Raw genomic sequence first — 26,275 nt, 5'->3', positions numbered from 1 at the left:
GAGAGCCAAACCCATGGCAGGTGGCCTGGGGAGCTTGCTTTCGGCTATGGGACGGCATTTTCACTCCCATGCCCCGGGTGAGCAGGGCTGGAGCACAGAACGCCAGGAGCCCCGGCTGCCCCTCGCCCGCTGCTGCCCCAAAGCCAGAGAAAGCACAGAGCCAGACGTTGTAACAGCACCGAAGCACGTGTTATGATCAGAGCTGGGCAGAAGCTGTGCTCACAGTTCTGGTGTCCCTCCCAGGCATCCTCCCCTCTCCTTTCAAAGCCTCTCTTACAAATGCCCGTACAGTTTCTTTCCTCTTGGAGAAGGGGGGAAGGAGAGGGGTGTGTGGGCAGCCCCCAGGCTGACGAGCAGCCTCACAAGCCGCTTGGTTGGTGAGACACAAAAGCCAACGAACCCGTGGGGCCCATGGCAAACGTGGATCAGCTGTAAACGGGAACCTGCAAACAGACTGAACAGACCAATGGCCACCCCCAGGAGTTCTTGAGCTTTGAGGAGCCCCTCAGCAACCTCATCCAGCTTGGCCTGCCCTGAGCAGGAGGCTGGGCGAGTGTCCCCCTGAGGTCCCTTCCAGCCTCACGCTTCCGTGAGCTCCTACAGTGAGATGTTCTCCCAGCTCTCGTCAGCACCTGCTGAGCAGGGCAGCATTTATCTGCCCACTGGTGCTAGGGGTTGTAGTCTTCATACAGGGCACAAGAAAGAGTAGAAGCACAAAATAAGGTACATTACAGGTTCTCTTAGGTAAGGATCACAGCTTTTTTACAACTCTGTCTCAAGACTGTTCAGAGGGAGCCGAGTCCTTCTGCTGACAACGCCCCGGGAATGCAGAGAGCCCACCTGTGTCCCATGCAGAGCTGGGCAGCAGCACCGTGTCCTGCTCCAGGCTTCCACGTGTGCTCTCTGCTGGCTGGGAGCGAGGAGCACACATCCAAACCGAGCACTTGCTGCTGTGGTTTTTCGGGCTCCAGGCAGCACCAGCTCCCCTCCAGCAGCCACGGTGCCACGCTGGGTTGCTGTGGTGATGGCATCAGGCTTGGAGCATGGGGGAGTGTATTTATGTGAGTGGTTGTTAAAGTAGCATATCTGACGGTGTAAAGCGTTCACAACACCCAGATCTAAAGCCAGCAGCAGCTGGGGGAAGGGCAGCTCTGTTACTGTTCCCAGCTAGGAGCCTGTCCCTTCCTGACTGCAACCAGTTTCAACAGTGAGGCCAGTCCTGACAAGGTGCTGGATAAAAACCGGCCCTCTTCACGTGGTGCTCACAGCACAGTGTTCTGGCCTTATTTGTGACTGTGTAGCTGCAAAGACCCAGAAAAGAGACGGCCCAGTGGCCCAAATGCAGCCTGCACACAACGTCCCCTACTGCCTGGCAGCACTGGAGCTGGGACAAAACCTGCAGTGACTCCAGCACGGCCATTCCGTGCTGGTTGCAGCCTTTGGGGCTGCCAGCAGGTGAGGGCTCTTGCTCCCTGCGTGGCTGAAGTTCACTGCTCGGTCCATTTAGCAGAGGGAAGCTGGCAAACAGCAGAAAGGCAGCAAAATGTGGTGGGTGAATGAGCAGACACGGTCTGTAACTGGAACCCTGAAGGTCTGCTGCAATCCACCTGAAGGCTTTGTCCAAACCTCCCTCTCTGACGGGGCATTTCCAGTGCAGGCTGAGAATGTTTTACAGCCTTGGCCACTGGCTGTAATCACACCCAGCTGCCTCCTGCTGCTGACTGGGTTTGGCCCCTCGAGGCTACGGCTGAACTGACCCAAGCACAGCTCCGTGGTGGTAAGGGACTGGCAAACCACCGCTCCTGTACTGTGCAGTGTGCTGCCCGAGTTCTGAATGTGCAACTGAAGACAAAACAAAGTATTTTTGTTTTCCAAAAGACACGAACCTGTGTGTGGATGCCTTTTATTTCTGGGCTGGTTGCGAAGCCTGTGAACGTCGGCGGAGTTCAGACACTGCTGAAAATTGCACCGTGGCCCATGGGGTCAGCAAGGTGGGTGGGTGGAGGCACCAGGGGCCACGTCTTGGCTCTGCTGCTGTTCATTTGGGGAGTTTCACTGCTGGGTTTCGGTGGGAACAGGAGTTAAACCCTGAGACACGTGTGTCCTTTTAGAAGAGGCTCATCTGGGGGGTTGATATTGAGCTACAGGGCAGAGAGGACTAGAAATCCAAGCGAGCAACATGTCACCTCACCTCTCAGAAGTGGATCACGGCTTATTTAGAGCAGAGGAGCAGCTGATGACATCGGGTTAGGTCCTGCAGAAAGATAACTTGGGCTGGTCCTCTCCTGGGAGGCTGTCTTCAAAGCAGGCACGTTAAGGCTTTGCTGGGACGAGGTCCTCGGGAATTAAGTTGGTTAGAATCAAACTCATCTGTCACAAGCAAAGAAGAGGAAAACGCTGGCTTAGCCCAGTCCCTCTGAAGTGAGCCCCGTGACGTGCAGTTTGCAGCACAGAACAGCCATGTGAACGCAGCCCCACAAGCCTTTGGCAAGCAAGGATCAGCTGCTGCAAAGAGCCAGTGCTGAGGCACGGTGAGAAAATCATCACGCAGCTGCTTCCAGGCAGGAGGCAGCTCTGCCCTTTGGTTGGGTGACACGTTTCTAGGTGATGTTTAGAACAGGAAACACCGAGAAGAGGGGAAAACCCACAAAACTCTTCTGAGCAAGGTAGCTGGAAACACATTGTCCATCTCTGCAGAGCAGCCAGCACACAGGCGAGGGCGGCGTGCTCAGCCTTTGCAACGGGAGACGCCCCACATGCCTCAGTGCTAGGGCATAAAAAACGCAGTGCCAGGTCTGACAGCTTTGTCCTTCGCCCATTCTGTGAGCACAGCCCCTTCTTTGCTGGGAAACCACCTCGTTAATGAGGACCCAGATCATTCTCTGGCAACTTTGCACTCCTCTTCTACATCCCAGCAAGAAGCCTCCCACACTGCAGAACGCCCCTGGCAGTGAGCAATGTCCCCCATTTCAAACCCAAACTGCCAGTGCTATTTTGTTCTTGCGTGCTTTATACAAGCTCCCTGCCTCTCATCTCAGGACCTGGCTGTGCAGCAAACTGGTTATTGCCCCCGGCCTAAACATGGCACAACTGAAGCAGAAAGAACTGATGTGACTTGCCCCAGGCCATGCTGGCCTCGGTGACCTAGCTGGAGCTCTTACTCAGGTCCTCCTGTTCCCCAAACTTAAAGGATTTACGGTGCCCGTGCTAGGATGGGGAGGAGGAGCTGAGGAGGGGTATCCAGCTGGAGCACAGGGTGAGGAAGCACATTCCTGAGGAAGACTGGTTTAATTCTGGGGTGGTTTTTTTTGTCTTAAAAACCATGTTCAATGTGAAACTGCCAGGGGCTGGTAGAGACCTTAGCCCAGCTCTCATTAGGGAACAGCAGAGCTGGCTGGCAGTGTCACACAGAGGCCAGAGCCACACACAGCTTGATTTGTAACCAACCCTTTTGATTCGGTCCCCAGACCACGGGACTGAGGCTGGGTTCCTGCCTGCTGAGGTCGATTGCCCAAAGGCAAGCACATGGTGACAACTAGCACATTCCTGCCTCCCAGCAGAGGTGACACCACAGCCAGAGCAACTCTGAGGCTGTTTCCAGGGCAGTCCCTTCCCCCATCGACAAAGCAGAAGAAAAATGACGGCAAGCCTTCCATTTCTACAGGCCAGCCATCGGGCAGGATGGCTACACCACGGGACTCGCTGATTTCTGACATGCCCGAGCCCTCAGACGGCTGAGGGGCTTTGCACCATATGGCTCCATCACTTGATAAAGCAGTGCCCTAGATACACCGCTTGGTTTCCAGTCTGCCACCCAGTTGACTTAGGAGGATGGGCATGTCCAGCCTCAGTCTCTGCACTGTTGCCACCGTTTCTGAGGTCTCCAGACCTATTGCAAGCTGATGTATTTTTGCAGCCCCTCCTGCCCTCCCTCCCTGCAACCAGCTACCAGAGGGATTACACGTGGTGTGTTATCTGCTGCAGTGGCTTAATCGCTAAGCAAAGCGCTCATCCCCTGACCCCAAGGTCATGGGATTATCCTCCTGACAGAGAACACAGCCAGGGCTTGGAACAAAATGAGGAGCTGGACTGTCACTGCACCCCAGGGGCCGCGGCTCTGCTGCTGGTTCTGGGACACTCACGGCCACTAAGACGCTGTGAAGGTGCAGCGAGACTTTTCCCACCTGCCCGGAGACGCCTCTTGGTGGCAGGGGCAGATGAACACAGGGAGAGTGGTATTCAGCTTTGTGCGCACACATCCCCCTCCCATGAACACTCCCTCTGCCAAACCTGTCCCTGTGAGAGCAGAAGCTTTTGATGCCTGGATATATCTGGCACCGTGTACTAAAGAGGGAACATTACGCAGGAAGAGCTTTTAATAGACTGTGAAGAACTAAGCCTGGGCCAGAAAAGGGGTGACCTCAGGGGAAGCACATACCTCTGGAAACACAGCTTCAGGGGGCACAGGCCCCGTGCCTCAGCCTCAGCTGGGGGTGGGAAGCCCTGCTCCCACGGAGCCAGCAGATGGGGCAGAGCTGCCCGCTGCACAGCCCAGCCCCTCGCTGCCCTGACACGTGCCGAGGCAGGAGCTGGCACCCAGGCCCCAAGGGCACAGGCACCTCCTGCCCAGCTGCGCAGCTGGCAGGGCTGCACGGCCCGTGGGGAGGGCAGGCAGGCCGTGGTTAACAGCCTGGGGACCTTCTCTGCCCCTCTCTCTGCGTTTTCCGCATGAGGCGCTCGAGTCTGAGAGACTTTGCAAGTAGGATGAGTAATCTCTTCTAGACTGAAAGGCGGTGTTATGAAAGAGGCAGGAGCAGCTCCCAGCGTGTTGCAGGCCACGTCTCACCTCCCCTGCCCTCTCCCAGGGACAGGCTGCCCAGCTCCTCTGTGGCAGGAGGGGCTTCGCCTCTGCCCGGGCCGGCACCGTTCTCCCACCGCTCCCGAGCGATGCCCACCACACCTAACCCCATGCAAGCTCGAGGAGCCAGCCACGACTTAAAAGGAGAAGGTGTGCTGAGCGGCAGTGTTCTCTTGTAGCCCATCCCGGTACAGAAGCCACAGCGTTCCCACCTTGTTGCCACGTTCAGCCTCCCGCCGGCCTCACATGCTGTGAGGGCAGCACCCGTGCAAGGGCAGCCCACCTCTGCCAGCCCTGCAGCAGCACGGACCCTGCCGAGCCTGGAGCTGTTACACGTGCTGCTGTCGCCCTGCTCACGGCTGCGCTCCCAGGAGGGGCTCTGACACCAGCCTCCAGCCGTACCTCCGCCAGGGCCGAGAGCACCTGCACCCTGATTGAACGGGGGTGATCCCATTGCAGCCAGTCCCTTCTCACATCCACCATGAACTGCTTAAAGTGCTAAAAGTGCTTATTTCCATCCATCAGGCACTAGAACAATAACAGCCAACACACTGGGCTCTGCTTTCCTCGGGCTGGAGCAGCAGGGGCTGGCGGCTCCTGGCGTACAGAGGAAAATGGGAGCTCTCTCCTTCAGGAGACCTGCTCCTCCGCTCCTGGCTGGTTTCCCCAGAGAGGGCTGAGGCAGAGCTGCACCAGGGAGAACCCAAGGTTAAGCAGAGTTTGCTCATTATTTGAATCGGTGCAAAGTTTGCACTTTTCATGGTACATCAATGCTAGGAACACATGAGCCTGAGGAGTTATTTATTGCAACACCTCTGAGTTAGCAAAAGGTGCCTTTGCTGCCTCCACAAAAACAGCCCTTGTAACTTTTCCTCCTCTGAAGTGCCAGATCTGGCAACACTGGAGGGGGCAGGTGAGAGCTGGTTGAGTACTGAGGTGGATCTTTCTCTGTTTTACTTTGCAGTAAAAAGTAAATGTTATTAATGCAGAAGGAGAGACGACCTCAGTGGGCAGAAAGGCACTGCAGGTTAGTCAACAAGCCAGGTGAGGCTGCTGAGCCCATGGTGACTGTCACCCCCACGGGCCACCTCAGACCCAGCTCTCAGCTGACCGCCCGCCCCGGTTTCTCTGGCTGCACTCAGACCGAGTAACAAGTTGTACATGGACGAGGTGAAGAGCTACAGCATTGTCCTTGTGCCAAGTGCATCAGGTGGAAGATGCTGAACATAACCTCGTCCTTCACTGCCACAGCAGCACAGAGGAGCAGGGAGTGTCCAGGCAGGGCCAGGACCTGCCTGAAGCCTTGGGCAAAGCCTTCTGAGCATGGCCATCTTCCTGGGAGCAAACCTCTCTTTACTGCATGAGCCATGTCTCCATCCCTCCAGTAACCACAGATACTGACTGCATTGAAAAGCATTCAAAATAGACCATTTCTGTCTAAAGCCATCATCTTCTCGCCAAAGAGATTCGGTCGTGTCCTAAGTGGAAAGCCTACCTACCATCTCGAGCTAAAACAAGCCATGCTCTGTCACTGAACGCCTCCCAGGCTGTGTCACCTGTGTGCCATGCACAGCCATGCATAACACACACCAGCAGCCACTTATCCCTTAGTGACTTCTGACCCCAAGGGCAGTTTCCATTCATTGTCCACTGCCTTGGCTTCAGAAGCAGCAGATACCAGAGGCAGCGGGCTGCTGCTGCCTCCCCCTCTCTGCCCTTTACCCCTGTGCAAAGCCTTGAGGCAGCAAGCACCAAAAACCTGACCTCCAGCAGGAACCACTGCTGCTACACACCAGGGACTGGCTGAGACTGCCTGGCAGCTTCATGCATCTTACGTGGAGGATGAAATTAACCCTTCAACTAACCTTAGCAGGAGCCACTGTTGCCACTGTGCAAAGCAGGCCATGCAGTGCTGGGGAGGGGTCAGCAGGCTTCACACCCTTGGCTGGGTCTGCAAACGAAACCATATTGTTAAGTGTCTCTCAAGAGGACAAGAGGAAAAGCCTTCAGAGGAAAGAGGTTCCCAGATGGAAGCCAGAAGGCAGAGGTGGTAGATGAATGGGCACAGGCTTTCAGGAGCCAGTCTGGCTTTTTGGTACCTTCTGAAGAAAATCTTACCACACACAAACCATCCCGTGTCTTCTGTCCTTGGACCCAAGGGGATGATTTAGGGAACTCTCCTCAGTGAAGGGAGCTCTCACTCCTGATTCTCCTGGCTCTCTGACCCATGAGTGCCTGTGGATATCTGAGCAGAGGCGAGTGGCTCCCTGAGGCACGTTCCTACGCTCATTGCATGATGAGCACAGAGGTAACGTTGAGACCAGCAGTTCCGTGCCCTTTCAAACAGAATAAGGAGACAGTTGCTGTGGTGCCCAGCTCTGTGCTGACTGTGCCAGGGAACTTGGAGGGTAGCAGACTCCCCTGCAGGACTAGTATCTGCAGCAAGGACTGACTGGCAGCAAGCCCCTGCCCGGGGTGGCTCAAGGCAGGCTGTGCTGCTTCCACAGAGATGCTCGCTGCCTTCAGGGAAGCAAGAGGGACATCTCTTCTTTAGATGTGGTCTCTCCTGTCTTTAGCTTTATACACATTTAAAAAGGGGGAGTGGGTAGCAAGGACATGCAGCCAGTCCTGAGGAGAGGTGAGGTTAAGCTTGTGACAGCTCTGTGAGGCACAGGGAGTGTGCTGACAGGGAACCAGCCCGGCACAACCCTTAGTGTCACCCCTGCAGAGGCAAGGTAACAGCGTTTCAGTGACAGTGCACCAAGAACACACAGGAATTCACTCTAGTGTCAGCATAGCTTTATTTATTTATTTCTTTATTGCTGTCAACAAGCACAGTAAAGGAAGACCTGATGTGGCTACCTCCAGAGTACAACACCCCTGTGCAGCCTGACATTGTGGCTTTTGATGGGAACAGATCGCAGCTGCTGCATTTACAAGCCACAGGGTGATTTTCCTAACTGCCTGGGATTACACATCCTCTCCCTGGTTATCCTCTTTTCCAGCATCATGTGATAGAGCCCTTGTAACTGGAAAACAGCAGAGATGATGCGAGGACAGTGTGAAGGGGAAACCGGCTCTGTGTTGCTTTCTCAGCCCTTCAGCCATGCAGGGGCAAGAATTCACCTGGACTTTCTACCACACGAGTGGAAAAAACACCTAAGGATCAGGTGTGTGAATGCTCTTTCCCAATCACATCATCTGCCATCACAAAGATGTCAGCCTTCAGTGTATAAAACCTGCCATTGCCTGGGGTGAGTAACTGCCTGAAATGGAAAGTACGAGCTGTGCTTTCAACGCTTTCTCTCTGGTCACACCGGAGTGCCTCCCTCCAGGAGCATCACACCCTACCAGTGTGTGCACTCCTTCCCCCCTGCAGCAGCACCTCTCCTCTGGATGGAAAGCCAGGGCTCCCTTCCCAGCCTCATCCCTGACTTCTCCCTAGAAACAGCACTGAACTAGTCAGGAATAAGGAACTTCGGTGTCCAGAGGCCAAAGCCCAGGACTAGACAGTGTCACAGTCTGCAGGGCACAGGTAAAAGCAGCTCCCCTGGTGTCACTGGACATAGGTAACACCCAGGAGTGCTACTGAGGGCTTCAGCCCTGAAAGCTCCAGGAAATTTGCAGTAAGACCCCTCCAATCCCCAGCTGTACCGCTGCTGCTAATTCCATTCACTTTTGTACTGTTCATTCCTTTGCTCCCCAAGTCATACTGTGGGGAGAGCAGCATCACTCTGAGCGTGCTTGCCACGTGCTCTGAAAGCCCCAGGCAGCGCTGGGACCGTGGCAGGGGCAATTGTTAACCAACTGCTTGCTGCAAATGGGTGGGAGAGGCTGCAAGGTTTCCACAGCAAAGCAACTCCTCTCTTGTAACATACAAGCCAATCACATCCAAGGCAAATTGTCCCCCACAAAAATCACATGGTAAAGCACTTGGGAGGGCACAGAGGCCAGTCAGAAGCCCACCTCCGACTAGGCTGTCCACAGCACCTCTCCCAGTCCAACCTTGACCTGCCAGAAGCCCCAGTTGGACTGAGACAGCCTGGATTGCACTTAGGAGGACTGGTAGAGAGCAGTACAAAGCCCTGGACACAGCCCACTCACTGCAGCACATACAGAGAATGCTTTCCCCACCTCCACAGCCCTGACAGCTCGCTGCTGACAATGTTTGACTTCTACAAGTAGCAGCGGGTTTTGTTGCTGGACACACCTCACCCGCCTGTAAAACAAGCTGGAGGACAGCTGTGATGAGGAAGCCACCAGAGCTGAGCCAAAGGCTCCTCCAGACTCAATCTGCCTGTAGGGGACACATTCTGCAGGACATAGCTGTGCTCCTGGCAGCGACACAGCCAGCTGTCCCAACACAAAATAGTGCAAGGGTGGCCCCGGCATGTTCTTCCCGCAGTCACCACAGCTCAGCCCTCCCCCAGCTTGCGCTGCTGCTGCTGCTGCTCAGTTACCTATAAGCTCCTCTCTGCACACGATCCTCCTTGGAGACAAATCCACAGCATCCTCAGGTCGTCTTCACCTTGTGCTGCTGCTGTTTGCTTGAAATGATGTAGCATCAAGAGGTTGCCCTGTGTTTGATATGACTGTCTGTGCTTGGGAGGCTGGGACTGCTGCAGCCTTCAGGAAACGCGTCCCACCGAAGCGCTGACTGACTGGGGGTGTGCAGCAAGCCATTGCCTAGAGGGGATCAGGCAGAACAGGGTAAGCTGTGCCCAGCTGGGGAGGTTACACTAGCTGGAGCATGGGCTGAAAGGGCTTTCTCAGGAGCTCTTGTGTTTGGCTGACACGCTAGAAAGGAAAGGAGAGGCACTTCCTAAGCTACTGCCTGCGGTTCACTGTAACACTGACTGCGGTGTCTTGGCAAAGGGTGGCTTCACACGAGCAGCTGAAGCAGACAGGCCTGAGGTGATGAGCAGAGAGGGCCTGCCAGGCTACAGGGAGCACTCAAACCAAAGCAAAGCCACTAACTGCAGGAACTGCCCACACACCACTTCCCCCCACCTGCCCCCCCACAGCAACCCTCCCCTGACCCTAGTGCCTGATGGCCCACCTCCTACAGAGCTGAGTGGCAAGTTGAGACCAGAAGCCCCCTCCCAACAAGAGTCACTTGGCACCCCCTGAAGCGGAATCCTTCTGCGACCTCATGATTTGATAGAGAGTTTTCCTGAAGTGATGGTCCCGGCTTAGTCTTTTGGCCGTTTCCTTCAGCTCCTCCATGTTTTCAGCTTCTGCATGCGAGAAGATGAAGGACTGGGACTGCTTCACTGAAACGAGAGCGGCACAGAAAGGTCAGCACTCTGCCGAGGACACGTGCTGAAGACAAAGCCTCACTGGAGCACAGGAGCCATGCAGGGGATGAGCTAACACTGCACTCTAACAGCTCCACCCTACTGTTTCCAGAGGGGGAAAATGCTGACAGCACAAAACACTCTTCTTCACAGCTGCCTCTGAGTTACAGTTCTCTGTGGAACCTCATGTAACCTGGCAGGCAGCCCCTCTGAGCACTGGACTGGATGGGCTGTGCCCAGGTGTCCCTTCTCACCAACTCGCTCTGCGATTAAAAGCGTTCAGGTGAAGTCGGGCTCGAGCGTGGGCTTTGTCTCTAGAGACCCTCCACAGCATCACCCGCCAGCACACAAGGGGAGACAGGCAAGAGGGACCCGGTGCCTGCTCTCTGGGTGGGGACGCTCCCAGTTTGTCTGTGGCTCCGTTGTGCTACCAGGGAACCAGAAGCGCGAGCCCCGCTTGCAGAGCCGCTCTGCTCCTGCGGGCTGCCAACACCTACTGTCGTTGCAGGAGGCGCTGGCGCGGCGGCGGTGGAAGCGGCAGCTCTTGATGCGCCGAGTGGCAGCCCTGTGGAGGTACACCGAGTTCTTCATGATCACTGGCATCTTGGCCTCCAGCTCTGCCGTGCGGATGCACTCCTCAAAGAACCCTGCGGGGAGGAGGCCGCCGTGAGAGACACGCTTCAGCCGGCACTCACCCCTGCGCCGAGCCAGGCAGCCATCAACACCCCCCACAGGCCTCCCAGGAACAGCAAGCCACGAAGCTCCACAGTACCACCAGCATGAACAGTTCCAAGGGACAAGAACCTCCAGCCCTCGACAAGCTCGCACAGAGAGCTGCAAGCATCTATTGCCTACCCGCAGCCATCGTTCCCACACCTGCCGCCATCCAGCTGCCAAAAGCCTCTGATACTGTGCTGGAACTTCTCAGCTCTCTTGCAATGGGAGGGTCTGGAGCCATGCTCACCACGCTTGCTTTGAAGGACATTTAAAACCAGCCAAGCCTAACTAGAGAAGGTGGTGCTGGCAACACACAGGCCATGCACAGCCAGGGGTTCTGTGGGAGCATAGCAAACACTAACACGTACAGGCTCCACCCAAAGCCCCTCGTCCAAACTCTAACCTGTTTCTGTCCTGATCTGACACTCCTTTTCCTGGCCCATCTCCCCTCTTATCATTTAACCCACATATCCTGCCATTCCCATCTTCTTGTCCTCTTGCCTGTCACCGCTCCCTTGCTGTTCAGAAGGCCACAACGATAATGTGTCCCGACTCTGACATGAAAGGGCAGGGCAGAGCTGCAGGAACCCCCTGGAAGGACTGAGGCAACCTGTGCTGTCACTGGTGTGAAAGAAAACATCGCTGCTCCCTCCCTTTCTCTACTGTTTTGCTCATCAGCACGTTTCTACTCATTAGAGAAAAACATACCCCAAAACCTGTGATGGGAAATGAGACACGCAGTGCCACGTGAGTCACTCCTGCCTTGTGCAGGCAGCCCAGCTCTGCTCGAGTGCTGAGCTCCACACACCCACTCTAGCTCAGTTTTCTTACCATGGCTCTGAGAGGTGAAGTGCAGAATCACGCCCTCTGCCCCAGATGAGAAACCTGAGTTGATTCAAATGTGTACATATGTAAACACTCTTCAGCCATGTGTTTACACTTATCTGTGTCACAGGCTTTAACTTTCCTACACTGGCCCAACGCATCCACCATCGACCGAAGTGAAGCCTTAACTGCACAGACACAGCATCTTCCTAACAGCTGTCCCCTGGACCGTACTTGCTTCTTTTCCATCCTCAGGACTTCACCCAGCTGAAGCTGCCAACGTCAGTTCCCAAACCTGACTCAAGCCACACGCTAGGATAATGCCCCATCTTACAAAAAAGCCAAGGCAAGGCAGCAGGGCTAGGCTGTGAGGAGGCTGAGCCTCACGCCTGACCTGAGGACTGCAGTGCTGGGCTGATGCTGCGAGATTCAGCTCTGCTAAGGATCCACAATTCACCTGCTGGGTCACCCAGCAGCACGTTGCTGCAGCAACCACGGTCCTCAAACTGCTGATGCTCTCACAACAAGGGCTGAGAAGGGAGTCTCTTGAGGGCAGCCAGGGGACTCTTTACAACACAGACCTGGTCAGTCTTTACAGCTCTGCCACAGCTTCCCTGTTTGACGTTTCGGAAAGCATTTGCCCATCTCTGCCCCTAGGTTCTTGCTCATCAGCACAGGTGACTGCTGACTTACTTCTCAAGTGACTGACATCTGCTTTCATCTTCTTCTCTTTCTCCTTGTTGAAATCCAGGGAATTCAAGCCTTGCTCCAAGCTCTGCAACGCTTCTTCAGCCTCTCTCAGCCTCTTCTCCAGCTCCATGCGCATCTTCACCTCAGCCTGAGGAAGAAAAGAAACACTGCTGAAGAAACAGCTCGTGCCTCAGTGACTATCCTGCTCACTCACAACGCCTGTAAGGGACCCACCAAGCAGATGAAGAGACAACAGTACGGAAAACCAGTAGAAATATCCTATAGACAACATAAAAGCTGTTCCTCGTGGCTTCCCTCTTGTTGTACCAACCACGTGGAATGAGGGATGGCATTTCAACAGGGAAATGTTCAGAGGGACCTGAGATAAAGCCAGTCAGTCCCCACAAAGGGGTGTGCAGGTACTTGGTTTCAGAAACAAAGCACAGGGAGAGTTAGAAGGAAAGGACCGTATCAGCAGTAGCTTAACGAGTGGCAGTAAGTAGCACAGCTTAGGTCAGCTTGGCTTTAGCTTGGCCAAGGGAAAGGTTATGGAGTAAGAAAATCTTGGAGGTGCAAGAAAAGGGAATAATTGGGGTTTTTTGTGACAAAGTGTCTATAGAAGGAGGTCGGGTGTCAGGCAGTCAGTGATTAAATGACATAAAGGTTGTGTTTAAGCAAAACAGTGTGTTTTGTCCCGTTACCCGTGTGTAGATTAAGGTATCTTCCATTACTGGGAGAACAAACGAGGGGAGGCTGGTACCTCACCTGCATTCCTCTGCTTTTAAACCCAAGTTCATGCAGAGGTTCCAGAACAGTCACACGTCTTAAAACTGACTGTCTGAGCACGAGTGAGCAGGGAAGCGCCTGCTCGGTTCTACAACGGGCACGTCAGCGTTTCTTTGAAGTGACCTTTCTTCTCGGTTGTGTCTACTTCCCCTCTCACTGTATTTCCTCCTCCCACCTTCAGATGATGCTTTCCCGGGGAGTACCTTGAGGTCTGTCTCCGTCTGCTGCTTCTCGGCCGTGAGCTCCGAGAGCGAGTTCTGCAGCGCCTGCGCCTGGGCAGAGTAGAACTCGCGCTCCTCCTCCAGCGCGCGGGACCGCTCCTCGTTCTCCTTCATCCTGCGGCACAGCACAGCGAGACGCCGCTGCAGCCCCAGCGCGGCTCCCGGGCAGGATGGGGCTCGGCCTCACCACCCGCTGCCCGGAGCACAGAGGCACGCAGGGAGCGCCCTGTTTGACCTCAGCGCAGGCGTTGCCGCGCAGAGCCTGCTGGGTGGTGCTTGAACGGAACACACAGCCCCGGGTGAGGTTCAGCAGCCCATCGGCATCACACAGATTCACGTGCCCACGTCCTGATTTGAGGAGCGGGCCCAAGCAGCAGCAAGAGTTCAGCTGTCCTGCCTCACCCTCCCCTCTGAAGGGTTTCCAACCTGAACTCCTGCCACGGGACCCAGACAAGCTTCCACACTTGCTTTTTGATTGCCAGCACAAGTCAGCGGATAGTCACAGCATCTGGCACTAAGCCTGAGCCAGAGAAGCGTCCCCCTTACTGCACCCAAGAATGGAAATGATGATCTTGCCTCTCTGCGGGTCTCAGGATCAGCAGGAAGCAGTGTTTAAGTGACTCTAATCCTAAGCCTGGAAATATGGAGCCATACCCTTTCTGATTGCCTCCCACCTGCCAGGGGGAAACGACTCCTTTCCCCATCACCCTTTTCACACTCTTGCACCCCTCTCTGGCACCACCACAAAAGCCCCTCCCCTCACCTTACCTCTTCTCTGCCAGGAGTTTCTCCTTCAGAAGTTGCTGCATCTTCTCTTCAATCTGTCTCAGGCTGCACTGCAGTCCCCAGACGGGGCTCTGCTCCTCGCTGGGGCTGGCTGGAAGCGGGAGCTGGCTCTCGTTTTCTTCCAGCATCTCCAGCATTTGCTGCTTTTCCAGGGAGAGCTCCTTAAGGAGGGGGGAGATTGAGAGTAACGTCTCTGCTCCTGTCCCTGCCTGGCTCCTCCCTGCTCAGTGCTGCCATCCTTACATGCCTCATTCAGGTTAAAAACAGGACCACCACAATCTGGCTTTCATTTCATACTGCCTCATGGGGAATGAGCCTCCAGCACAGCCCTTGCTATGTAACAGGGCAAGAACCTGCAGGCTGGTTTGATGTGACCTGCTAGTCACACACCCAGCTCAGGAACTGGAGCCTTGGGCTTCCCTAGTGTGTCGCTGACCCCGGCAGCTCCCTTGCCTTCCCTCCTCACCCAGCTACTCAGGGAACTACAGGCATCCCCTCTGCAGTACTTCCACCTGCAGGGCAGCAGGACACCTCCTGCTGGTTTCCTGTGAAGTGTTCAGTGTGGTGTGCAGCTAGGGCAGGAGAGGTCCTTCCCTAGCTTTCCAGTTCTTCACCCACAACTGAGGTCAAGCAGAAGAGAGCTCAAAGGAACGTCAGCAACACATCTTTGGACAAACCTGCAGGGTCTGTCATGGACATGATGGCTGGCACTGAGGCTCCTGAGGGCCAGCTGAGTGGAAATTACACAAACAACAGAGATCTAGAAAAGCCACTTTCCCCTAGTCCACCAGAGTGGTACCAAGTAAGGAAAGGGTTTAATACATCAACACCTTGTTCCCTAAATTCCCAGGTAGTGCACAGTTCCCTGGGAGCCACGCTCCCTTCCATAAACAAGGAATTGCCTCTCTGCCGCTCCAGTTCCCACCAGGACTTAGGGAGCTGAAGTTAAAAAATGAGTCAATCAGAAAGCTATCACAGATCTGTAGCCATGTTGGCTGGAAGGGACCCTCTGGCAGGCTCCAGGCCAGCCTCCTGTTCACAAACCTTACAAGACACAGGTTCCTCAGCCTCTCCCACTCCCTGCCTACCTGTCCGGTGAAAAGTCTGTCCCTAGTGCTCAACCTGACCTTCCCAAACTGCAACTTATGGTTACTGTCCTGCATCACATCACCTGGTGCTGTGTCACTTCTAGTCCTTTCCTGCAGAAGGTTTTGACTTTCCCATCAGCTACAGCACGAACCTGTTCACCTGCACAGGACTTCACCCCTGCACCAGCAGCGTGAGATACCTTCCACTGCAGCACTGCTCCCAGCCCTGGGCAGCTCTCGCGGATAGCTCCCAAAATGCTGTTGCTCAGGGAGGGGAGGAGTGGCCACTCACCTCCAGGGTTTTCTGTAAGGTCTGTGTCAGGCTTCGCAGCTCTTTCTTTTCTTCCTCCACTCCTCTAAGAGAGCGGGCTGTGAGCTCTAGCTCCCTAAAAGAAGCAAGAAGGGTGGTGGCTGTTGCAGGGGAACACCGACCCCACAGACCACACTCCCACAGCACAGGCTGGGGACCTTCTGGTGCAGGACCTGCCACCAGTGGTACTGACAGCCCGAGGCACTCAGGGGCTTGCCAGGAAGCATCACACCTTGGACACAGGCTCTTTTCAGATCTTACATATGCCCAGTGTGACTCTGGAAATGACAAGATTATTCCTGGTGGAGCAACCACACCATTCCCTCAGCACCATCCACCTGATGGTGGACACCAGACTTAGACCTCTGGGCCTCCCGTGGCTGGTCAGTCAATGAGACTAACTGCCTGTCTGCAATCCTCTAGCACCTGTCCACTGCCCTGCTACTCCGGCTAAGCTGAGGTTTGCTCATGTCCCAGCCCACTGGAAGCAAAGTTGCTGGAGCCCTGGACACAAAGTGAAGTTAGGCTGTATCCTAACAGCTTTAACTGGTCAACACAGCATTTGTCTCCCTCCCACTCGGACAGAAGAGGGGGTGTGTGAGCAGCAGCGCTCCAGCCCGGCGCCCACTGCCGCCTCACCGCCTGATCTGCTCCTGCTCCAGCCGCAGCTCCCGCACCACCTCCTCAAACCGCTGCTTCTCCGCTTCCAGCACCTGGTTCAGCCGCTCCAGCTCCTGCACCCAAAGAGGAGACAAGGACCTTGCTCTGCTGCTGCTCCCACAAGCTAGGGAAAGCTTCCCCCTGAGCGGTGCCTGGGACAAGTGCAGAGTTCAACCCACAGAACATGGATTGAATCTGATCTTCCTCCCTGGTCCTCCTGGAGATAATCACACTGCATGGAAAGTGCCTGGGAAGGGGAGCAGGGACATACCTCTGGGACCAACCATCCCATGGCCCGGCTCTCATTCCTCTCTTCATCCACAGGGCCCAGAAGCGGGCTGGAGGCTGTTTGAGCTCTGCAGCCTCCCCCTCTGAACCCTGACACGCTTCCAAACCAACAGCTCCCAGCCTCCCAGTCTCACCACGTGCAAGCTGAAGGACATTGCCCTGTGATGAATACTCACCTCTTTTTGCTCCCTCTGCAGACACAACTCTTCTGTCTCTTCCATTAGCTTATCTACAAACACACACACAAAGGCCAAATGCAGAGGAAAGCAGCTGATGTGCTGGGGATATCTATGAGTGTGAAACACTGCCTGCTGGAGGCTTGAGACACAGTGTTCCCTACTGCTCTGCATCTATCTGCTTGGGAGGCTCCAGAGGCTGAGTTGACACTAATGGGATGCTCTGTAATTTCCCTCCTGCCAAATAACTCAATAAACTACACAATCATATAGCTGTCTCCTCCTTCTAAGGTTTCCTCTCAGTAGAAGAGCATCAACAAACTAACCTTTGCAATCCTCTAGCTGAGTCAGGGAAATGTCCTTATCTCTGCTTCACACACAAGGAAGTGAAGACACAGAAAGGTTAAGGGTGCACAGGGTCACACACCAACTAGCAGCAGTCATGTCTCCTGCAGCTGCTCCCCATCCCTACCCACCTTGCATATCACCCTCTCCTTCAGCCCCTTCACAGCTCTCCATAGTCACCTTAGGGTGTCCCAGCCAAGCCTAAAAATCAGTCCCCTAACTTACCCACAAAACTTTCAGCTCTTAAGAACAGTCCCCTTCAACATCAGTTGCTCTTGTCTACCGAGAAGGACACGTGCCCACCAGAGACTCCAAAGCTTAGACCTCAAAGGACGTGCCCAGGTCACTGCAGGCAGGGCCAACAGGCAGGAGCCTCAGCAGTTATACAGGAATGAATGAACTGCTGTCAAAGGAAAGTAACCAACTGTGACAACTGGCCAGCTCTGCATGTTCTTGTCACGGGCCACAGAACCCAATTAAACACATTTGGTATTTCAGGTATCTCCTGTTTGCCACGGAAGGTTTGTTCTCCAGGTGTGTCACTGCCTGTGTGCCATGGCACTGTGGCCCTCTTTACCCTGCTCTAGTGGCACCAACATGACATTCTGACTTTTCCTGCTGCTAGTTTTCCTCCTGTCTCCCCAGCTCCTCCTCAGCACTGCCTGTTATCCCTTGTCCCTGGCCTGCCTCTCATGTGTGAGTGGCACAGTGTCAACTGTAAAAACCTGCAGCTGCATGACTTGATGACACTGACAGCTCCACAACAGCAAAATGGCTCTTTTGGGGTTTATGGCTTTTGCAGAGCTGCCTACCTAAATACTCTTGTTTCTCCTTGGCTAGCTGCAGTCCTTGGGCTTCCAGGCTCTCGATCATGGCTTCTCCCAGCTGAGCATTCTTCCAAGTCCTAGGGAGACCAGACACAAAGCAGACAATGTAAGAGAGGCAAGGGCCCCACAGAGCAAGGCAAGGACTCAGCAATCTGCCACGGAATTCCAACACACAGGCTCTCATCAGTGATTCTTTAAATGTTTCTCCACCAGTGAACTGGGAATGTCCCTGACTCCTGGCAATTCCTTTCTTTCTTTATTTCCAGGAGCTGTATATCAACACCACGTGACTATCCAAATGTTTTCCCCCCAGTGTTTTGGACTTTTCTACAGCAAGCTCAGTCTTAAGGGCTCTCCAGACAGCCCAGCACAAGCACAGCCTTCAGCTGCAGCAGGACACACCTGGAAATGAATCCTGACAGACTTCATTTTAACTAACTCCCTGTCTGCCAGTGACATGGTCTTGTGCAGAAGTACAGGTGTTAAATACTGAGGGCAAGGACACGGGACCAGAAATGGAGTTTGCTGCTCACTTCTACTCGTGTTCCATTATCTACACACATCCACAACATTCATCTCAGCCTGTTTATACAGATGCACATCCGGGAACTGCGACTGCTGCCCAGAAACTGCCACTTTGTTAAATCCTCAGGGAGCTTATTAATATTAAATACCTGTAAGCCTTCCTGCAGCAGGCCTCTTTGTGAGCCATTTGAAATGGTAGCTTTTCAGAAACCATTAAGTTGGCAACCTCTTATAAAATGGTTTCAAGGCAACCCAGACTTCTCCTCTTAGGGAGGCCAGACAAATACATTAAACACACATCACCCCAGGGACCAGGCAGCTCACAGCTCCAGCAGCCCAAGCACAGCCTTGTGCTCTTTGCTGGGTTTCTTTTCAGCTCATGAGAACCTGGGATAACTCTAAAGTGCAGGGGAAGTTAGAATGGTAAATGAAAAGGTGATGTTTTGCCCACAGGTAGACATCTTCACCTTGAGTGAGAACAGGAGAGTGGGAACGTGTTTTTCCATTAGCATTCTCTGATCCAGGGCGACTCTGATCTCAGAGAAACCAAGAGCAAACAGCTCAAGGGGCTGGGGGGAACATCACAGCAGAGTTTATCATATGATCACTTGGAGAGTTTCAAACCAGCTGTAGCCTTTAAGGTGTCTGTTTATTAGAGTCACTTTTCCAGTGCTCCCTCCCTTCCCCAGCCTAACAAGATGCTTCCCTGTGTGGAACTCAAAGGTGACTACACCTTGGAGGGGCTGCAGAGGTGGTGGCCCACAAACTGCAAGTCTGCCCAGCATTCTGCACAGACTATGCACTCGATATGGTATGCATACAGCAATCAAACCCTCTCACCTGGGCTGGAAATGCTTTGCTAACATCTCCTCCCCCAGGATTTAGCCTGCCTCTGCACTTCAGAATTAAACTGTCTTCAGAGGCCAAATCCTGCTGCTGTGTGGCCTGAGCACCCTGGGTCTGGGCAGGAGGGTTGCACATCCCACAGCCACACGATCGCTTCAGGGCTGTTAGTGACGTCCCAGCATGACCAGTACAGCTCAGGAGAGCAGGACTGGGCTGCTGAGGTCCCTGCTCTCCCATAGGCTGTAGAGCTAAATGGACAGCTGCTCAGTAGCTTTGGGCCTTGCCCGTTCTGCTCCTTCCTTACCCCAGTTCACACATCTGCAGTGCAGGGAGCTTTTCTGCCCCCCACCTTTGGACCTTGCTTCCCATACAAAACAGAGCTGGAGAGCTCCCATTCAATCCCAGGTTGCTGGGACTCTCTGAGGGAGTGCCTGCAGAGGCCACTGGGTGCATCAGCATTTGACAGCTGACAGCCTGGAGCTGATAGCAGAGCCACCCTGCACACCACCATGCACACCAAGGCAGGAAGCTGTGTGTCAGCTTTAGAGCATTCTTGTTTAGGGAAAGAATGGGTCCAGCAGACAAGTGAAGGTCTCACTAGTCTGGGGGACCTTGTCTGCCTACCCATAGTCCTTCTAGTAAGGCTTCTTCCTTTTTATCCTTCACACATCTCCAGAGCAAATGAAAGAGAGTAACAGAAAGCACCTTACACTTTTCCAGACTCCTGTAGCATCTCCAGCCACTGAGCCTGCTCAAACTCTGATTCAGCTGCTAGAACAATGTTACCCTAGAAGAGGAGAGGAGAAAAAAACCCCATATTAAAGAGATGAGTGCCCTACATGCCTCTGTGCACTCAGGGCATGGGCTGCACACAGCAAGAGCAGAGCTCAGCTTGGGCTTCCACCTCCCTGAGAGCCATCACAGGGGAGACAAATACAGCCCAAGCCTACCACACGTTGCAAAGATGCAGGGGGCAAGTAGCCATGGCAGGAATAAAATGATTGGGAAACACAAGTTACAAGGCTCCTGAATCTCTGTCTTCTGGTCTGCTAATACCTTAAGACCTGCTGTCAGAAAAAGCGAGCTTCCCTGTTGGTTGTCAAAGCAGAAAGAACAGCAGCAAAGCCTTGAGGGGACTGGGATGCTGCACCACCTCTCTCTCTCTCAGGGCTCTGCCCAGAGAGGGTAAGCATACCTTGGTGGGGTGGGAAAGACTGACAGTGCAGCTCTGCTCACCAGCAGTCAAGTGGTTTGTGGTGTTTGGGGTTTCTTGAGAAGTCTACTTACATGGAAGTCTTCATGAGAGATCTTTATGGCATAAGGCATGTTGGGCTCTTCCTTGGGCTCCACGATGCAGCCTCCCAGGGGTATGACACCCTGGGGATAAAACAGAGTGCTCCAGTCAGTTAGAAAAAGCAATTAACTATTGATTATTTGGTAACTATTAACCAGGAGCTGAACCTGCACCCTTGGTCACTTGAGGACCACTTGGCTAACCAAGGAGGGGCAATACTCCCCCTTCCTGAAAAGCAGAGGGTGTCTCATCACCCCCAGGAGACCTCCCAGAGGCATCAGGAGGGAGGTAAAGATGGCTTTGCTGCCTTCAGCTTGGAGGGAAGCTATTAACTAGGACATGGATGTGGGAGCTCTTTTATCAAGGAGGTGGTGATCTCCCAAGAGAGTCAGACTGCAGATTCACAGTGTGGTACCTGAAGGCTGCACATCCATTACAGCCAACACTCCACACCTACTGACATGATTCTCACTTCATTTCAGGCTTCCCTGGATCTTCCCTTGCTGGGCCCGTGGGGAGCTAGAAACAGATCAACCCCCTCTGCCACATAAAGGCTGCTCACCTTGGGGTGGATATTGAAGTACTTGTTGCTTTCAAAGCTCTTCTTCTCACTCTCAGCATAGTAGAGCAGGAAACTTTCCTTAATGATGAAGAACCTTTAAAACAGAGAGTAAATCTGCCAGAACTGAGGTGACGGTTCACGGCACAAGAAAACCTCCATCTAACTAAAGCTGCTTTCTGAGGAGAAGAGTTTACTGTTCCCATTCAAGCCTAAGGTGAGGTGCTTCACTTCTGCTCAACGTGAAGCACTGAGACCAAGTGCTCTGTGCTTGCAGCTTACCACAGGGTGCACACACACGTGGGGGAGGCAAACCACAGCACCCCTGACTCACAGGGCAATGGGGTGGCAGTCTGTGTGCAGCTCAGGGGCACAGCCAAACCCTTCTGGCGTCGTGACCTGTGTGTGCTCTGTGTGTTTCTGCTGTAACAGAGTCCCATGGCAAAGAGGGTCACGGGCAGGCATCCCCAGGCAACTCTCGAGGCAAAAAGACTGGCCACAAGTGCACTCAAAAGCAGAAAGAAATGTGCAAGCTATTTTTAAGCAGAGCTCCTGGCAAAGTCCCCTGTCATTGACCTTTGCAAATACAAAGGCCATGGAAAGATTAGTGTTTCATTCACATGAAAAGACTGCAGCAGACTCACTGGTCCTTCCTTCCAGTGGTGGTTTTCTGGGCACCAGTCCAGGAGCACAGGCAGGGAACCCCAGTCCCTGGATCATCCCAGCTCTCTGCCTGGGGACAGCTCAGGAAAACCATGGGCAAATGAACGGGATCAGGCCAGTAACTGTCATGCATCCCTCAGCAGCTGTGCAGAACTGTCTGCAGGGAAACAAGATTCCAGGACAAAGGCCACGAGATCAGATCCTCAGCTATATCGTAGCTGTAGCCATTTTTCTGCTAATTTAGCTGGAGTGGGACACAGCTCTTCTCACTTCCCTAAAATAGTGCACCTGCCCCACTGTGCCTCGCTGGGCACGGGTTAGGGGGGGAATGCATGAATTGCTCCTCATGCCCGACTCAGAGTAACACACAAGTAAAGCAAATCTCTCCTGTGATTACGAAAACCCTTACAATTCCTCCTGCTCCAGTCTTTTTTACTCCAGAAACTCCTTCCTTCCAAGCCCTACAGATTGCCTGTGTTCCTCTCCCACTGACGTGTCTCTGGTCCTCCGGGACCCTCAGCTGCTGCGCTTGCAGCCAGCCTTCCACATCATCCCTGCCCCACAGCCCTCTCTCCTCACCTGCCCTCACTAAAACATTCACCACTTGCTGAAGATGGGGGATGACTTCTAGGAATAGAACAGCACTAAATAAATAATGACAGAGAGAGCAGAGATGGGCCATCTGCCTACAAGAGATTTTGCTTAGGAAGAAGAAAGGCTTTTAAGGAGGTCTCCTTCATGGCAAATTACCTTCCTCTCTGCTATCCTGCCCACTTCTCCATAACAGCCACATCAGTTTCCAGACATAATGAAATATAAATGTTTGGGAACTGAGCAGGGAGCAGCAGCACAGGTCCCCTCCTGGGTGAAAACCAGGCCATTGTTTTTGGGCGTTGGGGGGAAGTACAGAATAAAACCTGCACACAGGCCAAAGACAGCTGCAAACACCAAGCTGCTGCCCAAGGAACATTTCACTACTTTTCAGGCCATGCCACCTTCACAGGTTCAGACTGGGCAGCACTATGGTTACTACACAGAGCAAAACTGGGAAAGCTGGGTCTCCAAAGGGATCTGCTGTGTTGTGCCTCCGCTGCAGCTAAAGGGCTCTCACGGGAGGTAAGCACCAGGGGCACCGCTCACCTGCAGGTCACTTGATGGGTATGAGAAGCCTGGAGACACACTAAGCTGCAAAACTGCCTTTCAGCTCCAGAGGTAGCTGAGGTTTCCCACGCTGCCTTTTATAAGGACTCATTTGTGTTTTCCCCAGGGGACACGTGGTGGGGAAAGGAAACAATACTTTGCTTTTCTGTCAGACTTCATCTGCAGAAGCCAAAGTACTACAGGCAGGTGAGTACTATCCTGCTTTAATAATCATGACAACAACTCTTGGTTCACAAACACATCTCTGGCAGTGGCAGGGTGAAAATGCAAGTTTCTCAGCTGCTGGACTTTTAACTGAATCACTTGCCAATGACGTCTATCAGCAGTGACATCAATCTGCCACCCAGGGATGCTGGAAGGCTTAATCCATTGGATCACACACCCCCAGTGAGCAATGAGAGAGCTGTACCACGTTTCTGTGTGAGCACCCATCCATAAACTGTCCTGTCTCATCATCTGACAGCAGAAAACTCTCCTGTGAGATTCAGTGATTTGCATAAAGAAACTCGACCAACTTTAAGCTTCAAACTGACCTGGAACTTCAGTATTGGAGACCAGACTGTGTCCTTGGTAAAGGACAAGCAAATGCCTTCCAGCTCCTGACATTCTGCCTGCTGGTGCCCAGCACACAGCAGCTTACAACTCCCCAGCACCAGATGGGGGAGAATTCAGAGCCACTTTCCCCCGGGGAAGAGAATCAGCGTTTGCTGTTCCAAGCCGCCATCACCTTTGTGCAGCACAGCAGCACCGATGCTGCTCCACAGCGCCCAGTCCCACACAGCCCCACATGCACAGCTCAGTGCAGCCTGGTCACCTCACACCCAAAGGGCTCAAGGAGCCGTAACAAGTGCCAGTGAACAAAGTCAAGCAGTTTGGAGGGAAAATGTATGAGCCCACTCTTTGTCTTTCATGCCATGACCACAGGAGGATACTCCAGAGGAGGCAGCTAGTCCCTCTTCCCACCCTGAGAGGCACATAGCACAGGGTCTGGGGGGACAAAGCACAACGGGGTGCCACATGTGTAATGCAGACAAAGAACAGCAGGGAAGCCATGCCCAAAGCTGCACCCGTGGCAAGCTGCACATGAGGAGCCCAGCACTCGGGCTCTGCCTCCCCTCAGCACCCCTCCGCGACTGGGGCTTACCTCCTGGACCATTTGGCTGAGTGCCTGCCGAAGGGTCTCTTCCAGAGCACGCCATACAGCTGCACCTTGGTGCTGATGTCCAGAGCGTCCGGCTCTGCCTGCTCCATGGACGGGGAGGGGGACACGGAGCTGGATTTGGAAGCAAACATCCTGGAGGGACCTGGCTCTAACCGTCCCCCTCGGCGCGGCAGCTGGGCAATGAGACGCGGCGGAGCGGAGGGACGTAACCGGCCAGTCCAGGCGGCCGACAGACTGGGCTGCGGGCTGAATCAATACCCTGGCTGCTCAGCACTCAGCCAGTAACGCTCTCCCTGATGCACTGGTGCTGAGAGCTCCCTCACTGCGTGCTGCTTCCTGAAGCATTACACACAGCACACACCCCAGACCGAGGGGAGAAGAGCGACGAGAGCCAGAGATGGGGAACGCAGAGAGGCAGAAGCAGAGAGAAAGCTCCAGCACTGACATAAGCCAAAATACCTCTGTCCCAGAGCCAGCCTGGAAGGTTATTTCACTCGACATTGCAGCAGCCCGGGCAGAAACCAGGCCAAGATGTACGTTTCAGCGGCAGGCACCACTTACCCTGACACACATTCTAACGCTGCGCCTGGAGACAGCTGCCTCTCATTCGGCACGAGGAAAAGGGGAGCAGAGTGGGTGGCAGCCAGCAAGTTCAGTCAGGTTCCCTCTGCCACCAGGAGGCTTTTGCTGTGCCAGGCTGGCACTGCCCACCCCGGTGCAGTTCACATGGCTGCTGGGTTTGGACTGGGCAGTGTCCAAGCTGCATGCCCTGCTCAGCTTTAAAGGGCCACTGCTGATTAAAGCTAGAGCATAAAATCCTGCCTGCCTCCAAGCCTTGCTGCATCTTGCAGACACGGCGAGCACGGCCTCTGCCTTGTCTCTTCCATACCAGCTCCTTCTTGGACACAGCACAGAGACACAGGAACGTGTTACATGGCTCGGGTACTCTCCTGTTTAATACTCCCCACAAACTTTTTATTCCTCAAGTCCTTGTTCCTCTCCTGAAACCCTCCCTGCCCACAGAGACACAAACACAGTCCTCCAAAACCATCCCTGTCTTTTGCAATGCCCACAGGAAAGTACATTAGCTTCTTGCTCCTTGTGGCATCCTGCCTCCCCTCCAGGATTAGGGGAAGAAGTGTCTGCACTGTGCCTAGTAAAGCACCTGGAGTTTTGGGGTGTCATATAACCAGTACAGACACACACATGCTGGGAGGCACTCCCTCCTGCTTTGACCTGTGCCGTCCCACCTGTATTGATTTTGGTGCTCTAACTGCCACACGTCAGCCCTTCCCAATGCAGCTGTTCAGCAGTGACACACTGCAAACACACAGTCCTTTCTTACTGCTGGACATCAGGAACCTGGGACGTGCCACAGGCCAGATCGCAGCACTGGACATGGGCTCACTTCACCTTATATGGCTACAGGTACATGCAAAGCATCTTAAACAGAGGGAAGGCAGACTGCCCACCTCAGCTCACAGGCTGCCTTTGGTATTAGAGAACTTACAGATGCAGGTTCCTGGTCAATGTCATTATTGATCACTAAGATGAGAGAGTCGGTAATCTCAGTGCTTTGTTCCTTTCTCTCACCCTGGCTTTGATTGGCCTTTTTGGCCCAGACAGGATGTGGCCCAAGCAGCAAAGCCCACCTCAGAGACACATTAAAGGAGAGGGTGGAGGAGAAGGGAGAGCAGCAGACACTGCCTCCATCTCACTGGGTCTTGAACAGAGCAGTGCATTGCAGAAGAGAAGCGTTAGTGCTCTAGTGACCCCTCCACACACTACTCTGAGAAGAAAACACAACACAACCAGGAGAGGGGAAATTTTCCCTGCAATCATGTTGCACAAAGGGTAAAAGAACTCTGGGCAGTGTCCAGAGCTGGCAAGCTTGCTGCTGAGCATGCACACCACCTGTGAGTCATTCAGGTCAGTACTGTAACTTGTACACAGTTTTTAGCAGCCTCCTTCACCCAGTACAGCCGTAAGTGTCTCATTTGAAGTGTTTCTTCAGACAGCAGAAGCCCATTAACGTCCATCCACTCCAACATAACTATGATCAGAGGTCATAATCACCACTTCAAACACTGGATGGACACACAGACACAGAACAAGCAATTTCCCCCTCTGCTTTCAGATTTTCTAAACACTACAGAGCTGTACTCAGTATATCCTACTTCTGATTAGCTCT

At 53.8% G+C, this 26,275-nt stretch overlaps 1 protein-coding gene across 1 annotated transcript; it reads right to left on the bottom strand.

The window, feature by feature from the left end:
* Positions 1 to 7,661: 7,661 nt before the first annotated feature.
* PLEKHD1 (pleckstrin homology and coiled-coil domain containing D1) lies at positions 7,662 to 24,511 on the bottom strand. The gene is made up of 14 exons (XM_061998264.1): positions 24,067 to 24,511; positions 21,102 to 21,195; positions 20,533 to 20,622; positions 19,956 to 20,032; positions 17,860 to 17,951; positions 16,703 to 16,755; positions 16,218 to 16,312; positions 15,561 to 15,654; positions 14,163 to 14,341; positions 13,377 to 13,509; positions 12,391 to 12,535; positions 10,653 to 10,802; positions 9,918 to 10,131; positions 7,662 to 9,544 (listed from the first exon to the last, which is right to left on the bottom strand). The coding sequence occupies exons 1-13, from the start codon at positions 24,213 to 24,215 to the stop codon at positions 9,971 to 9,973; spliced, it is 1,512 nt and encodes a 503-aa protein (XP_061854248.1). The 5' UTR covers positions 24,216 to 24,511; the 3' UTR covers positions 7,662 to 9,544; positions 9,918 to 9,970.
* Between the last annotated feature and the right edge of the window lie 1,764 nt (positions 24,512 to 26,275).

Source organism: Colius striatus, chromosome 6 (assembly GCF_028858725.1).
Source record: "Colius striatus isolate bColStr4 chromosome 6, bColStr4.1.hap1, whole genome shotgun sequence".
Classification (NCBI taxonomy): domain Eukaryota; kingdom Metazoa; phylum Chordata; class Aves; order Coliiformes; family Coliidae; genus Colius; species Colius striatus.
Note: the sequence above shows the minus strand (reverse complement) of the source record. Positions and strands in the feature narration are given on the sequence as shown.

What these genes read in the sequence shown, in the direction of transcription:
- PLEKHD1 (XM_061998264.1), bottom strand. Translation starts at nt 24,215, where the DNA reads ATGTTTGCTTCCAAATCCAGCTCCGTGTCCCCCTCCCCGTCCATGGAG. An exon ending in TCAGCCAAATGGTCCAGGAG is followed by an intron (nt 21,196 to 24,066) that starts GTAAGCCCCAGT and finishes TCTGTTTTAAAG; the next exon opens with GTTCTTCATCATTAAGGAAA. An exon ending in AAACTCCTGGCAGAGAAGAG is followed by an intron (nt 13,510 to 14,162) that starts GTAAGGTGAGGG and finishes GCTGTGCCGCAG; the next exon opens with GATGAAGGAGAACGAGGAGC.